Source organism: Syngnathus leptorhynchus, chromosome 10, assembly GCF_054491065.1.
Source record: "Syngnathus leptorhynchus isolate UIUO chromosome 10, UIUO_Slep, whole genome shotgun sequence".
NCBI lineage: Eukaryota > Metazoa > Chordata > Actinopteri > Syngnathiformes > Syngnathidae > Syngnathus > Syngnathus leptorhynchus.
In genome coordinates this window covers 8,253,291-8,267,060 of record NC_141204.1, presented here as the reverse complement: position 1 = coordinate 8,267,060, position 13,770 = coordinate 8,253,291, and the positions used below count along the sequence as shown (strand labels likewise).

Below are 13,770 nucleotides of genomic sequence, written 5' to 3'. Positions count from 1 at the left end.
TTCTATTCTTCACTTTAATTGGCACATTTAAATGAATTTTTTTGGATGACTCAATTGAAGGACTTCTTCACTGGATGCAAATCTGTGCATTTTAAATCAGGGACACGATGAAACATGAATGAAGATGTCTGAATGAGTAAGTAGCCGATGACGCATTCCAACTGTGAATGCTCATCAGGCTTGACCCTGTGTGTGCGCACCATTCTATTCCTCTCCCTCCGACTTTTCCTTATCCCATCCCTTCCAGTAACACAGACATCTACTGTGAAAAGAGATGCCTTTGTGTCCGTTGTTATTTTGACACAACTTCCCATGATCCCTTGTTCTCTGCTGACTGTACTCTTGTTTTCCTTTTTAAGGTCTGGCACACCTGATGATGGGCGACCAAGGTATGAGCTCTCTTCCTTTTCTCCTGCCTTCCCTCCATTGTCCCCAATGCTGTCATTGTCTTCTGAAATGTGTGTGTTTGAGGCCAGCACAAAACGTGACACTTTTAAAGTAGCGCTCGTTGGAGATAATTCTCAGGGGTATATGAGCCCTTTTACGAGCTGAATTGTCTTTTCGACTCCGCTGTCTGGTTCGGCCATTTCGTGTTTATTCCGTAAGTTTACTGTGTTAAGAAAAGTTCTAAATTGAATGCATGTGTTGTAATCACTGCAGCGTAGTGTCATTATAACTCCTGCTTATCATTCAACCATAGTTCACGCAACCATCTGTGTTCCCAGTTTTGGTTCCATTTGTCACCATTTCATCTCTGTTTGCACAAACAGAATCTGCAAGCATAACATCTCTTAGTCTTCATTTCCTTAACCAACATTGCACTTATTGGTGTTTCCCCCTCTCCTTTTGTTCTCCTTTTTTTGTGATGGGAACTTGCTTTCATTCTGGACCATCTCATCAAAACTCATAGGTAAACCCAAAGGTACTTCCCCACTCTGTTTTGAATTCATTACCCAATGGCATTTACATACCCAATATCATAGTTGAGGTCAGCAGCACTTTTAAATAGCTGTCTTCAAGGTAGGTGCATCTTTTGCTTCACGCATTCAATTCGTTGCCCGCTTGCTGCATGGAAAGATGACAACCGGCAGAAGAACATAGGGTTGCTGTCCATGGTGCTGATAATGGGTTTGGGGTTGCGTGAGGCGTGATCATAGTGTTGTGGGCCTCCCATCCTGGCTGTGATCCTCACCTCTTCTCTCTGTGGGGTAAGTGGACGTCTGATCTTTGCTGTTTGACTCTTCTCCTCAGGGCAGAGAGGGGAAACTTGGCTTCTAAGGTCGCTACTCAGCATTCAAGGTAAATCCCTATTCAATTGTTTTATTCTTAAACCAAGCACAATATCGCAATTGATGGTTTAATAATTAAGCATTACACATACTCAAGAAGAAGATGCATAGAATATTTGTGTTGCTTTGACATGCCATTGTTCTGTTTGCCTTTTGCTTGCTGTGGCTTATTATTCTTGCAAACAACACTTTTTTTTTTTTCCAATTGTGTAATGTTGCATACTGTACATATCTTGCATAGCTGTATCTGGGCAGGTAAGCGTCCACCTCTCACTCTAGTTTTTCCTGACATCTATGATTGTGTAAACTTGCAAAAACACACACACACACACACGCACACACACACCATCCAAAATGTAAATATTTGACATTTTTCACAAATAGTAATTGACATTTTCTATGTTCCAAGGTAAGTGCCATTCCTGTATTTGATCTAATGTCTGTTCACGACTCTGTACGTCAGTGTGTTGCCTCCAGAAGCTGCTCATTATTTTATAGTGAAGGTTTATCCAGATGCACAATAATGCCACATTATGACTTGGAATCCAAAAATAGCAGTACAAAGGAACCTCTAACGTCAGACACAATCTATTCGGGGATGCTGGTATTTCAGAATTTGCTATTTGAAATATTGTACATTAAGTTAAATGAATTCAAACTGTTCCCTCTCAATGTTCTGAGGAAATGTTAGCAATCAACAAGTAGAATCTGAAATTAATCACTCATTAATACGCTGAAACCATAAAATACTCTTAAAATTGATGTTGATTTCCAAAAAGGTCCTACCAGATATTTTGTTTTATCCAAGTCAATCATTAAACTGTTGTAGGCAACCTGAATCTGATGCAGTAGGACAGTTGCAGTAAAATGAAGTTGGGATCTGAGTATTCCGTGTTTATCTACTTATCGACATTGAAACAAGTCATTTTGTATCAAATATTCATGCTGAACTGCTTATGAACCCAATCGTGTGTGTGACTTTTTGCCTCTGACTTTTACTCCGTCTCACCGATGATGATGGATGATGCCAGTCGTGTGATCAATTAAGTGCAATAAGCTGTCGAATGTATGGATACTGCAGCACCAGAATCCCAGTTTACACTTAATATAGTTTAGGAAGGTGACATTTATGTGTCCGTGGAATGTATTTATGCGGCAAACAAAAAACACCTTTGGAATTGACAGCAGGGAATCCACAGGAAGAAAACAGTGCTAATGCAGCACAAACCTGACATGCACAGCACTTTGCCTCTAATACAGGCTTTGGTTAGTTACCCCCCTGTGGTGCAAACCTACGCAGTCCAGTTATGCAATGTGCAGTCCCACACCTTTACACTATATCCTCATTTGGGTATTAAAACCAGGAGGAGTGACGACGGATAAGGATATCGACCGTGAAAATTGGATGCACTATATAAGTATAAATATACACCAGACATGGTTGATTTTTAATGTCCACCTGTGGTCTATTAAACACTTACTGGGTTTATCCTCTGTTTGGGTTTGCTCCTTTGAGAATGGACTAGGTTATGTGTGCTTTATCTGGTGCACTAACAGGATTCTTAAAACCTTTTCTTTCTGCACATCAAACCACGGAAAACAGAAGGGGAGTGATATCCGTGCTTGTACAAATCCCTGGTATTTATTTCCTGCCATCACAATGAAAAGCCATGTCCAGCTTAAGCTCAACGACAGGCTGTACACACAAGCTTGCAGGTATAACTGGGCTCTCTATAAATTAGTATACTTTTTAAGTAAATTATTTTTCCCCCGATCTGCTATGAAGTAGGACAACAGATTAATTTCTTAATATGTGTTTACACATGACAAATCAAATGGATTTTTAATGCTTAAATCCCAGCTTGTGCACAAAAGCCAGAGTGCATTAAATCCTCGTTCAGCAATTAGCTAAATTCTGTTGGTTGAACATATGGGGACTTTCAGTTTACAGTTTAATCTTCTAGATTATCATGAACTCGTAAAGAAATTGCTATCAAATTGTTCTTGTTTGTTTCTTGTGGGTTCAACAATTTTGGAGTGAGTTATAATTAGTTTTTGATGTAATCGAAGTCAGACAAGGACATACCCAGGAGCTGATTAATTTACACTACGATAAAATGGTTTTTATTATCTCTGTAAAGGAGTTTCATGTTTTGGTTACTGTTAATATTGGGAGAATGACGATGTCAAAAGTTGCTTGAGCAAACGAAACTTCCAAATTCATCCATTTTACTTTGGGCAGTACTGCAAGATTGCAATACATGTGAATTTGTCAGTGTACAAAATAAACCATGAATGTCTTAAATGAACCCGTCAGACATGTAGAAAGTGAGTGTGCTCTATATGTAGTGGATCCATTTTATGCTTGTTTGGCCTCAACCTGCTTCAGTGACATTCCAGTCACACTTTTTTTCTTTGGAATTTATTGTTGGTTAACTGCATCCTCACAATGAAAACAGATTGCACTACTATACTGTACATTTTTTCCCCACCCAGTCTCACTCACCTACTTTATAGTCTTAAAGAACAACACGTATGCAACCAAGGTCCGCCATGACAAGTTAAACTCTTGAGGGCAAAAATAGTCTGATTATTTAGGAATTCAAAACATTTAGAGAGACATTTTCATGTCCTATTAAACACTTCATGGATGATCATTTCACAAATGCATCATTAAGCTTCAAGTGGTCAATCAAAACTAATTTCCTAACAGTGTCATATGCCATTAATAAAAAAAGAAATGGCCACAACATAAAAAAATATCCAGATTGTTGTCCATACGCAGTCATAATGGCTCCAACAATGTCTAACATTTGGGCCACAAGAAGCTGTTTTCAACACCATGGAGCATCACGTATGACGTTTGTGGACGTGTCGGCTATCTCGCTTTGACAGGTATCAGAACACATTGAATCAACAACAGATGTCGCCTTTGTAGCTTCACATAAAACCAGGGAGACTGACAGCAAAATTCTTTCAGCTCCATTGACCATCTCAAAGGGTTACGCTTTCTCTTTTGTAGTAGTAGGTAATAAGCAAATCTGCACGTCTTCTTTTTAAATAAATAATATCTTGATAAATTGTATCATTTAAATAAATACCAGGCTCCCTGACAGTGTTGCTCCATTGACATGCCACACTCACATTTAATAACACCTGAGACTAAGTGTCAGTCAGGAATTTAAAAAAAAAAATGAATTTTTAGTTGCGATGTGCACTGTGAACTAACTCATATTCTTCCTGCATAATAATCAATTCCTTTTTGAATTTTTTACCAAAGGCCCATTGTTATGCTTCAGATCAATGAAGGCTTTCACATGAAGGATTACTCATGTTCCCTTGTTACATATATGCAAAAAGGATTTGACATACTAGTGGAGGAAAAAAAACTCTATTGCTTATTTAATGACAGGCCAGAGGTGATTTTGCAGAATATTAAGTATTATAGTTTTTTATTCTCTTTAGCTTCACAATCTAGAAGCACATATCCGCCAATATAGCACAATGAAGATGTTATAATTACAGCAACACAAGATTGGAATAGGTTCGAAGAGCTCAAACAGATATTTGGTCCATCTTATTTTTTTGCCCAAGAAAATGTTAAATTCCAACAACCTTGTAAAAGTTCAACCAATAAGAAAATACATTCCCTTGCCATATTTACATTGTAAATTTAGTCCTTGATTTCACACCACTGCTTTTTGCATTTTCTTTTATCACAAAAACAGAGTTTCGATAGAGATACACACAATAAAAGATGACAGATCTAGAATTATTTCAGTCCAATGAAAGGGTAAAAGATAAATACCGAATAAAGAGAAGGGGGGGATCGATGTCGACAAGGCTCATCTGGCTCCCGAGCAGAATGGCAGATCTGCCTGAGATCAATAGTGTCGGTCGATGCCTCTGAGACTATGGTAAGCAAAAACTGTATTTTTCGGCTTTCTAATAGGAAAGGGTGAATATCAGGATGAGAAAGGCCACTTCCCATTCCACGAAAAGTCCTGTACCTCTACTCAAATTGCTAAAAAGTATTGCGTGCATGTTGGTTGTAGTTAGTGCATTCCGGCAATTTTGTAAAATGATTCAGTGCTTTCTACTGCTCTGATGATTTACTGTCAGTGTGTCCACAATAGATGTTTATACTGGTGCTTTGTTGGCTTTGATTTGTGGGCCTTAGCTCACTTCAAAGAGCCGCTATCTGTAACAGTACATTATCTTCTTCTGTATATCTTGGCCCGTTGACAAGTTGAAGACTTACAGTATACAAACAACTATCATGGATTTGGTAGAAAAATAAAAAAGTGGTTTGATTTACAAGTTGACTGAGCTTGCCCAGTTTACTTAGATTATTGTGGTCATTTGTGATTATGAGGATGTCATAATCCTCAAGCAGGGCAACACATGGGAGGGAACGTTTTTTTTTTTTCTAAGCACGTAATCGAAATTGCATCACATCATTCTTGTCACGTGTCACATGATTATTTAGAAACAGTCATGTAATATGTTCCTGTGAATGGTATAACCTCGGGGCATGCCGTGGGCTTCAGCAGAGTGAAAAAACAAGTGACATGTCGTCATGACATGCTGTTCGACATATGATTCTCTTGATGTAATCAGAGTCTTATGAAATATCATTCACGTTATCGTGGCTGTCTGGGCTACTGTGACATGTGCACAACATCAATGTTTTAGTATCCATTTATTTACAACAGGGAAGCTGAATCTACCCACTGCGGCAACTCAAGCATCATAAGATTTACCAGATCATCATGCAAAGTTATATGCCACCAATTAATGTAAGCAATTAACTAAAGACATATTAGAAATAAAGGTTGATTCATTGTGACCAGGCAAACCCGAAAGTGACTTCATTTTCAATGATGCATACTGAGGAAGTGGCAGGGCTCCCTATGGGAAATTGAATAGTCCATTTCGAATGGAGTGTGCCCTGGAAAATCCATGGGGGTCAGTGGCAATTTGTCTCGGGAGGTGTGCACCAAGAGTCATTACACTCAAGACCGACATATCCTAAGGGACAAAAACACGATTTAGAAAGGAGGCCTTGTATCACCTATTGTATGCATAAACATGTTGTATGTACATCTCTTGCTGTTTTAATTTTATTTTGCATATAGTCGGGAACATTTAAAGACAGAGCAGATAAAAATAGATTTCCTGTTTTTCATTGTGCCGTATAAAGGCAGAACCACTTAAAAAAAAAAAAGAAAAATCAAATACATTTAAATTCTTTTTTACTGGATTATATGTGCCCTGTGACTGGCTGGTGACCAATTCGGGGTGTAGTCTGCCTTTCGCCTGATGTCAGTTGGGATCGGCTCCAGCACCCCCCACGACCCTGAACAGGAAAAGCAGTGTTGAAAATGAAATGGATTAATTATGCCTGGAATATTTTGAATCTCTATTTAATACAGAACCTTTAGACTTGGCTCATTTCAATGCATTTATTTCTATGCTCATCTGGAGGATTGTCTTTTTTTATATATTGCAAGGAATTGCGTTGCTTATTATTTAATTCACATGCTATGGTCATTAAATTCTCCCAGGCTTTGAACACAATATCTAGATTGGCATAAAGTCCCATCATACAGATTTTTTTGTATATTTATGTACATGTCATGGTGAGGTGGCAAGAACATGGTCTGATATGTTCTGTAATTTCAGTCTGAATTGTTGCTTCCTATTTGACTTGAATGTGACATTGAGGTCTCACATGTAGAAGCACCATTTGTCTGCCTATTTCCAGTGCTGCCAAAAGAATGTTTTTCACTCAGACTGCAAGAAATTCATCTGCCTGTGCTATTCATCTAGCCTCCCATCTCATTTCCTGCCTTTCTCCCCTCCCTTCCTCCTCTCTTATTCCTGGATTCACATCACCTGTGCACTGCCCCCACATCCTTTGAGACTGAGCCAAGGAAAGACAGTGGGAGATTACATGACCCCACTTGGTCCACTGCTGTTGTATCAATGAGTTTTCCCGAGCAGAGTCTTGTTTCGCTTTCTGCATGAGATTCACTGCGTTGCTACAAAACATGAAAATGCCAGCAAGGCTGCTGCTTTGCATTGTTGTCGAAGGAGGTTCGACTTTTTCAATACTGATTTCGGTCTGCTGCACAAAGCGGCCTAGTTATATCAGTTATAAGAGCTCAGGCGTAAAAAAAACAACAAAAAAAACAAGTATGAACAATTGTATCAAAATTACTATAAGTGGAAGCTAGTCTTTTTTAATACCAGTAGGACAATAAGACTTTCAATTTGCTTTGCTTTTATAAAATGTATGTCTAAATCAGCAATGAAAGAAAGCAACATAAAAAAAAAAATACATCCATAAGTGGATGGGGCATATTCATGATATTTTGGCAGTATTGGTAGCTAGATAAAATTGCAACATGTTAAGTTTCTACATTAGAATCATGTTGATCTACAGTAAGAGCTTTCACCATTGCAGTATTTGTCAGTGCGAAGTGAGACTTGCTGATGATTTACTTTTGATTACTGGTTGCCGGAGCAAACAAAAATTCAAATCATATTTTCGATGTTTGAGAACATAGGCCTGTGTCGGAAGCCGTTCAGGTATTAAACAATAAAAGCTCCTTTTGTATCCATTGCTTATTAAGCTCGCTTGCGCCTGTGGGGGAGCAACATTGTGAACTGTAAATATATTTCTTTCAAATGACACTGCTGAGGCTATAACTCGCTGTTCCCTGCACTCTGGCGAAGGTCACTGGGGAGCTGTCAAAACATTCATGTTACTGTCAAAGCGTAGTGAGGCTTCCAGGAATTAAAGTAGCCCAGTGACCTGCTGCAGTCTCTGTTTTATCTCTTCATTTTATATTGTAGTCATGAATCACATGTTTCATTAAGATTTGTCATTTTGACTTCAAATTTTGGCTTTTATTACCATTATGGATTAACTCAGTCTACTGTCGGTAAGCCAAGAGTCATTACTGAAATGCCAATACTTCAACAGTTTAATCATTTACTGGTTCTTTTTTTACGAGTTTTGCATCATTTGATGTGAATGCAGTGTTTAGTTTTAGCAATGATTTGTAGTTTTGTAAATGAAACACAAATATCCAGTGGACAGAAAAAGTCCAAATCAACCTATGCAGTTCAACTTCTTTTAAAAGAATACTGTCAAGTGCAAAGAATTCAATTTTCTCTAGTCAACTTTACTTAATCCAACATGTATCAGGTATAAAATGAGCAATCAATACAAATGGAACAATCATTCAAGATAAAAGGAATAAATACATGGAGGGGCAAATTAAGGACAAAGCTACACACACGGTAGTTTTGCATCATGCGTTGGGTGTGAGCTATTTATGAGACAGTTTGTATTTTTCAAAATCTCCAAGTCATGGAAATATATACAAAATAAATAAACATAGAGACTGTTGTTGATTCCTAAATACTACATTATTGTCAAAGCAGTGAAATTCATAAAAAACGTTTGGGGCTTATTTAAGGAAACATGAAGCAACTTGAATTTTGCTGTTAAAATGTAACTCAGAGAGAGTGTCGGTGACTAAAATAGTGGCGCAGATAAGAGGCGAGCATGCCTTGCACATCATTAAAGTGTGAAATATAACAACACGCCCCTGAGCTGCCTGCTGTTCCCCTAGAGAGACAACAGCCAGACAAGACTCTGCGCAATTATGGCTAAGAGAGCCTCTGACCAACCTAGCCTCCATTTCATCATTTTAATTTAAATTTGATCAGTTGTAAACAAAATAAAAAATTAAAAAAGTGCAGTATAACACCTGCTGATTTTAATGTATTGAATCCTCTGAATGCGTTTGGTTATTAAGTTATAGCTTACCCAGTCGGGTAACCACCTGAACCGCCGCTCTCATTGGTTAAATCCGCCCACGCAAATACAGCGAATACATCACAAAATGTCGGCTGTGAAAAATGCCCGTGATATCAACAGATCGAATCAAATGATGTGTTTCATTTATTACGCGTCCTTCCATTACATACTATATGGTGTATAACTCCTATGTGCTACTGCATGCAGCTTCACAATGAATAGGGAATGAAAAATATACCTTCCAGCAAGGGTGGAGGGTTGGGGGATCAGAATGCAGTGTTGACATAGATATTTTCCAATCTTTAGAATATCCCCCCCAATACAGATCCCTGGGGGTGGGGGTGGGGGGGTGAGTGCACAAAGTCTCCTAACGTTGTGTTTTTCAGACTGCTGACAAGCTGTTCTCTGGCTATTAAATCCATTTCTCACTGTCAGTGGAGGTAGAGCTGCTTCAATTTGAATGAGAAGATACTGTAGCGTACTGGTGCCACAATGGAACCTATACATACGCAGTTAAGGATGCAGAGTCTGGAGTATGCATTGGCTCACAAGTTAGATATTGAAAATATGTGGACATACAATACTCATGATTTGAGCGGGATATATTGTAGATTGTGGAAACTTATGAAAATTAATCAAATAAAAAATAAATTATTTCACAATTAAATCCTAAAATTCTTGGTCAAAAACAAAAATGAAGAAACATATGCGTTATGGACAGAAAACAAAATTCCTCAAGTGGATCAGTTTCTGCACTTTATTATAAATAGTTAATGGTCTCCTTGACTGTTTAATGTTGACTAGGTATGCTGTTTGTGTTTAGGTTCAGCCATAAAGTTAATAACACCCAAATTGTTATGTGCGCCCTTGCCTATTTACCACACTCGAGCACAACCAGCCATCACTATTATTTGACCAAGGAGATACATTTATTTAATTTTATTTATTTATGCAGCAGGGCTGCTCATTTATCCTTTAAATCTGTTTGAACTTACTACATACAGTGCTCTGTGCTTTAATAGAGCGGCTTGTGTAATCATTGTGTGTTCTGTTAGGGAAAGTAGAGTGTTAGGTTCTCACCAAAGAGAAGACGAAAGTGAACTTTTCGTATCTGCAATTCCCCTTAGCTGACTCTTTTCAGAGCGTCTTTATTCTTGCTGTAGTAAGGCCTGACTTGACAAGAGCTCTTTTAATGAAGCTGATTAAAAAGAGATATACTGTTGAGCTTGTAACCGGTGGTGGGTCGAGTAAGCCGAGAATTGTACTCAATTAAGAGTACTGTTAGAATGATATGACTAAAAAAAAGTACTTCACTGAACAATGACTTCAGTAAGAGAAAGTATTCAGTGGAAAACTACTTAGGTACCGAGCAAAAGAGTGAGTAACGTCTGATTTGCTTATTTATTCATTCATTCATTCATTTTCTGAACCGCTTTGTCCCCACGAGGGTCGCGGGCGTGCTGGAGCCTATCCCAGCCGTCATCGGGCAGTAGGCGGGGGACACCCTGAACCGGTTGCCAGCCAATCGCAGGGCACACAGAGACGAACAACCATCCGCACTCGCACTCATACCTAGGGACAATTTAGAGTCTTCAATCGGCCTACCAAGCATGTTTTTGGGATGTGGGAGGAAACCGGAGCACCCGGAGAAAACCCACGCGGGCTCGGGGAGAACATGCAAACTCCACACAGGGAGGGCCGGAGGTGGAATCGAACCAGCACCCTCCTAACTGTGAGGCGGACGTGCTACCCACTGTGCCACCGAGCCGCCCCTGCTTATTTATTTATTTATTTATTTATTTATTTATTTATTTGCTATGCCATTTAGCACGCTCACAAGATAACGATATCTCAAACACTAATCGGCCTCTCAAATTATAAATTATTTTTATGTAGAATTTGTTTTCATGAGAAACAGCATTATGGATGAGAAATTATACATGACCTATGCCCTGTCCGAATAACCCAGGCCTGACACACTCCATGCTCAATCATTATTCTTGCTCTCTGTCCATGTGTGGCAGCAGTTGAGCTTATTAATTCTCTTCCATTGTTACTGGTTTCAACCCGTACGAGTTGGAACTGAATCATTGAGAGTACCCAAGAGCCACCAGATGCCCATTTCTGCCTTTGACTCTAGCCTGAGGACAAAAGACCCAGCAAAAGAGTTTGCGTATAGAAGTGATTGTTATGAACTTTATCTCGATTCTTATTTGAGAAACAAATGGCCCTGTCATCAAGAGCACACCGTCTATAATTCTTTGTCCCCCCCCCCCCCCCCCCCTTAAACAGTTATTCTGCCTATGTCCACCTTGGCGCCTAAAGATAAATAAGGGGAATTAATTTGTGTCAGGATGACAAGAAAGCACTGCTCTGTTTGGCAGGCAAAATTGAGCAAGGTGGTGTTATTAATCACAGGATGTGTAGAGTGTATAGACCACAGAAGGAGAGCGGGGCACAGGGAACTTAGACTTTAGGAAAGAGACAATAAAATCACAGTGCCACTATAGTCACATTATTTTTACGCCTCATGAATCTTCGCATGAATTATTGGAGTGACTTCCGGTTTGAACCGGGTGAGGGTGACAGTTATAGGTGACAGTTATGACAGTTAAAGGCTTGAACAATGTGTGAACCCTAGTCCCATCAGTTTTTTTCATTTTGTTTTCTGGATGAAATACTGAAAAAAAGAGTCATTCTATTTTTGTTTCTGTTTTGAAAAAAAAAAAGAATGAATGATCCACATAATTTTACCTTTTCAGCACCCTGCTATGAAAAGAGAAATTATTTCAATAGAAAAGAGTTATAATTCATACATTACTTCTAAAAATGTGCATCGTGGTGTAACATTTGGGTCAGTTGCTGTGAGCATTGTTGATTCATGATGTACGTAATTAAAAGAGTGGATTCATTCCTGTTGAGTAAAAACAGCAGTAAAAGTGGTGCAATAAAATCTACCATCATAAAAACAGTTGGCACCCTCCAGCTACTTATACTTCCCTACTGAGGATAAAGCCATGTTATAAATATCAGTGAAAATTGTGCAACATATTGAAAATGATTTAACAAGGGCACATTTTTCCACAGTGCTATTTTGTATGGATTACTCCCAGTTTTGTTTACAACAATATTTGATAATTATTGTACTAGCAAGATTAAGCTTTTTTTAATGTTAATTTTATGTATTTCTTCATTAGTATCTAATTAAGACTTTTACATTTCAGCTAACCTAAATACATGCATTTCTTCATTATTTTCTTCATTTTTTTTTCTTTCTCTCTCTACCCTAACCCGAATCATTTGGCTAATGCCTCCCATTGGAATATCATGATTTTATAAATCTACAGATGTAATTTCACAAGTGAACAAATCTATATTTATGCACGTATATACTATTAGGCTACATATGTCAAGGAGGCATTCGGGGGAAAAAAAAACATTCAACACTTTCATTGAGTCTGAATTTGCTGGTTTGCAAAGTATCAAATATTTTAAACAGAATGAAAATACAAGTAAGAAATCAAATCAGTACAAATAAATATAATGTCAGTGCTACGCCTGCCCTCAAATTGCCACGTCGTATGGCTAGTCGAGTTCATGCTCTCCATGTCAAGTCAAACACGATACATAGATATTTTAAGGATCACTGGGGTCATATAAAGATCGATCAAAGACTCGACTAGTACTGCTGCGACCCCCTCCCAGAGACCCACAAGGCACAATTTGCTGCAGTTGCTTGGCAACATGATGTTCTGTAATTAGTCCTGCAATGTAGCGCCTGGAGTCTGGAGATGGACAGTCTTCAGTGGCGGGTCAGTCCACACTAGAAACACAACCACACCCACACAAGATGGGTCCACTCAAGTGAATTGATATTATAGCGCAAAGCACACTGTCAGCAAGTGAGCACAGGAAGCAACTTCCCTTAATGGCTGTAAAAACTAATTTCCTCGGACTGACTAAAAGGGGAAAGAAATATTGCTACTTAAATTTAATTTTCAAATTTGAGGCATAACAAATTAAAGTACATTGCGTTAAGTATACAAAGGGCCCGCCCATAGTCGCGTATAAGCATAAGCACTGTGACTAATGTCATTGCTTTTAATTTACATTTTTTTCATAAAGCATGATATTTTATTAGCATAATGTACTTGTGTTTTTGTGTATGGTGCAACCGGTGAATGTTTGCTGATGTGGGAAAAAAAACCCAGCAAATCTAATGAAGCCACTGGGAGGCATTAGTATTAAAATGTACATATTTTACCACGCTAAATCTTGCTTAAAGTGTCAAACATGACAAATGAGCTAACGTGAAAGCTAAAGGACACTTTTGGCAGACTAACGGAGAACGACCCACACAGCAGTGTCTTGAGAAAGCAAATGGGGACTTAAATAAAGACAAATTGCCGTGGCCATATTGTGGTGAGATTGCATTCTCTGATGGAGGAAAAGAAAAACGGCTCTTTCTCTTGAGAGAACATGTTTAAATAAATCATTCCTATGGCGCGTGAGTGCAACTGAAAGAGAAGTTGCGTTGTAAGGCGTGCAGATGTGTTTGCAAAGGTTCATTTTGGTAGAAATTAGACAAAGGAAGCGAGAGATTAGGCTCAGTAAATGATTCTTTTCATTCGAGATTGTAGCAAAACG

The 13,770-nt window shown here is 38.6% G+C and overlaps 1 protein-coding gene across 8 annotated transcripts in view; it reads left to right on the top strand.

Moving 5' to 3' along the window:
• LOC147050268 (neurexin-1a-like) overlaps positions 1 to 13,770 on the top strand; it is a 180,425-nt gene that overhangs the window by 47,644 nt on the left and 119,011 nt on the right. For 6 of the 8 annotated variants that reach the window (XM_085921532.1, XM_085921530.1, XM_085921526.1 and 3 more), the window contains 2 exons: positions 360 to 389; positions 1,252 to 1,299. In XM_085921532.1, coding sequence (XP_085777658.1) covers positions 360 to 389; positions 1,252 to 1,299 — 78 coding nt within the window. The remainder of the gene's footprint in view (positions 1 to 359; positions 390 to 1,251; positions 1,300 to 13,770) is intronic. The other 2 variants (XM_085921531.1, XM_085921533.1) reach the window with 1 other exon arrangement.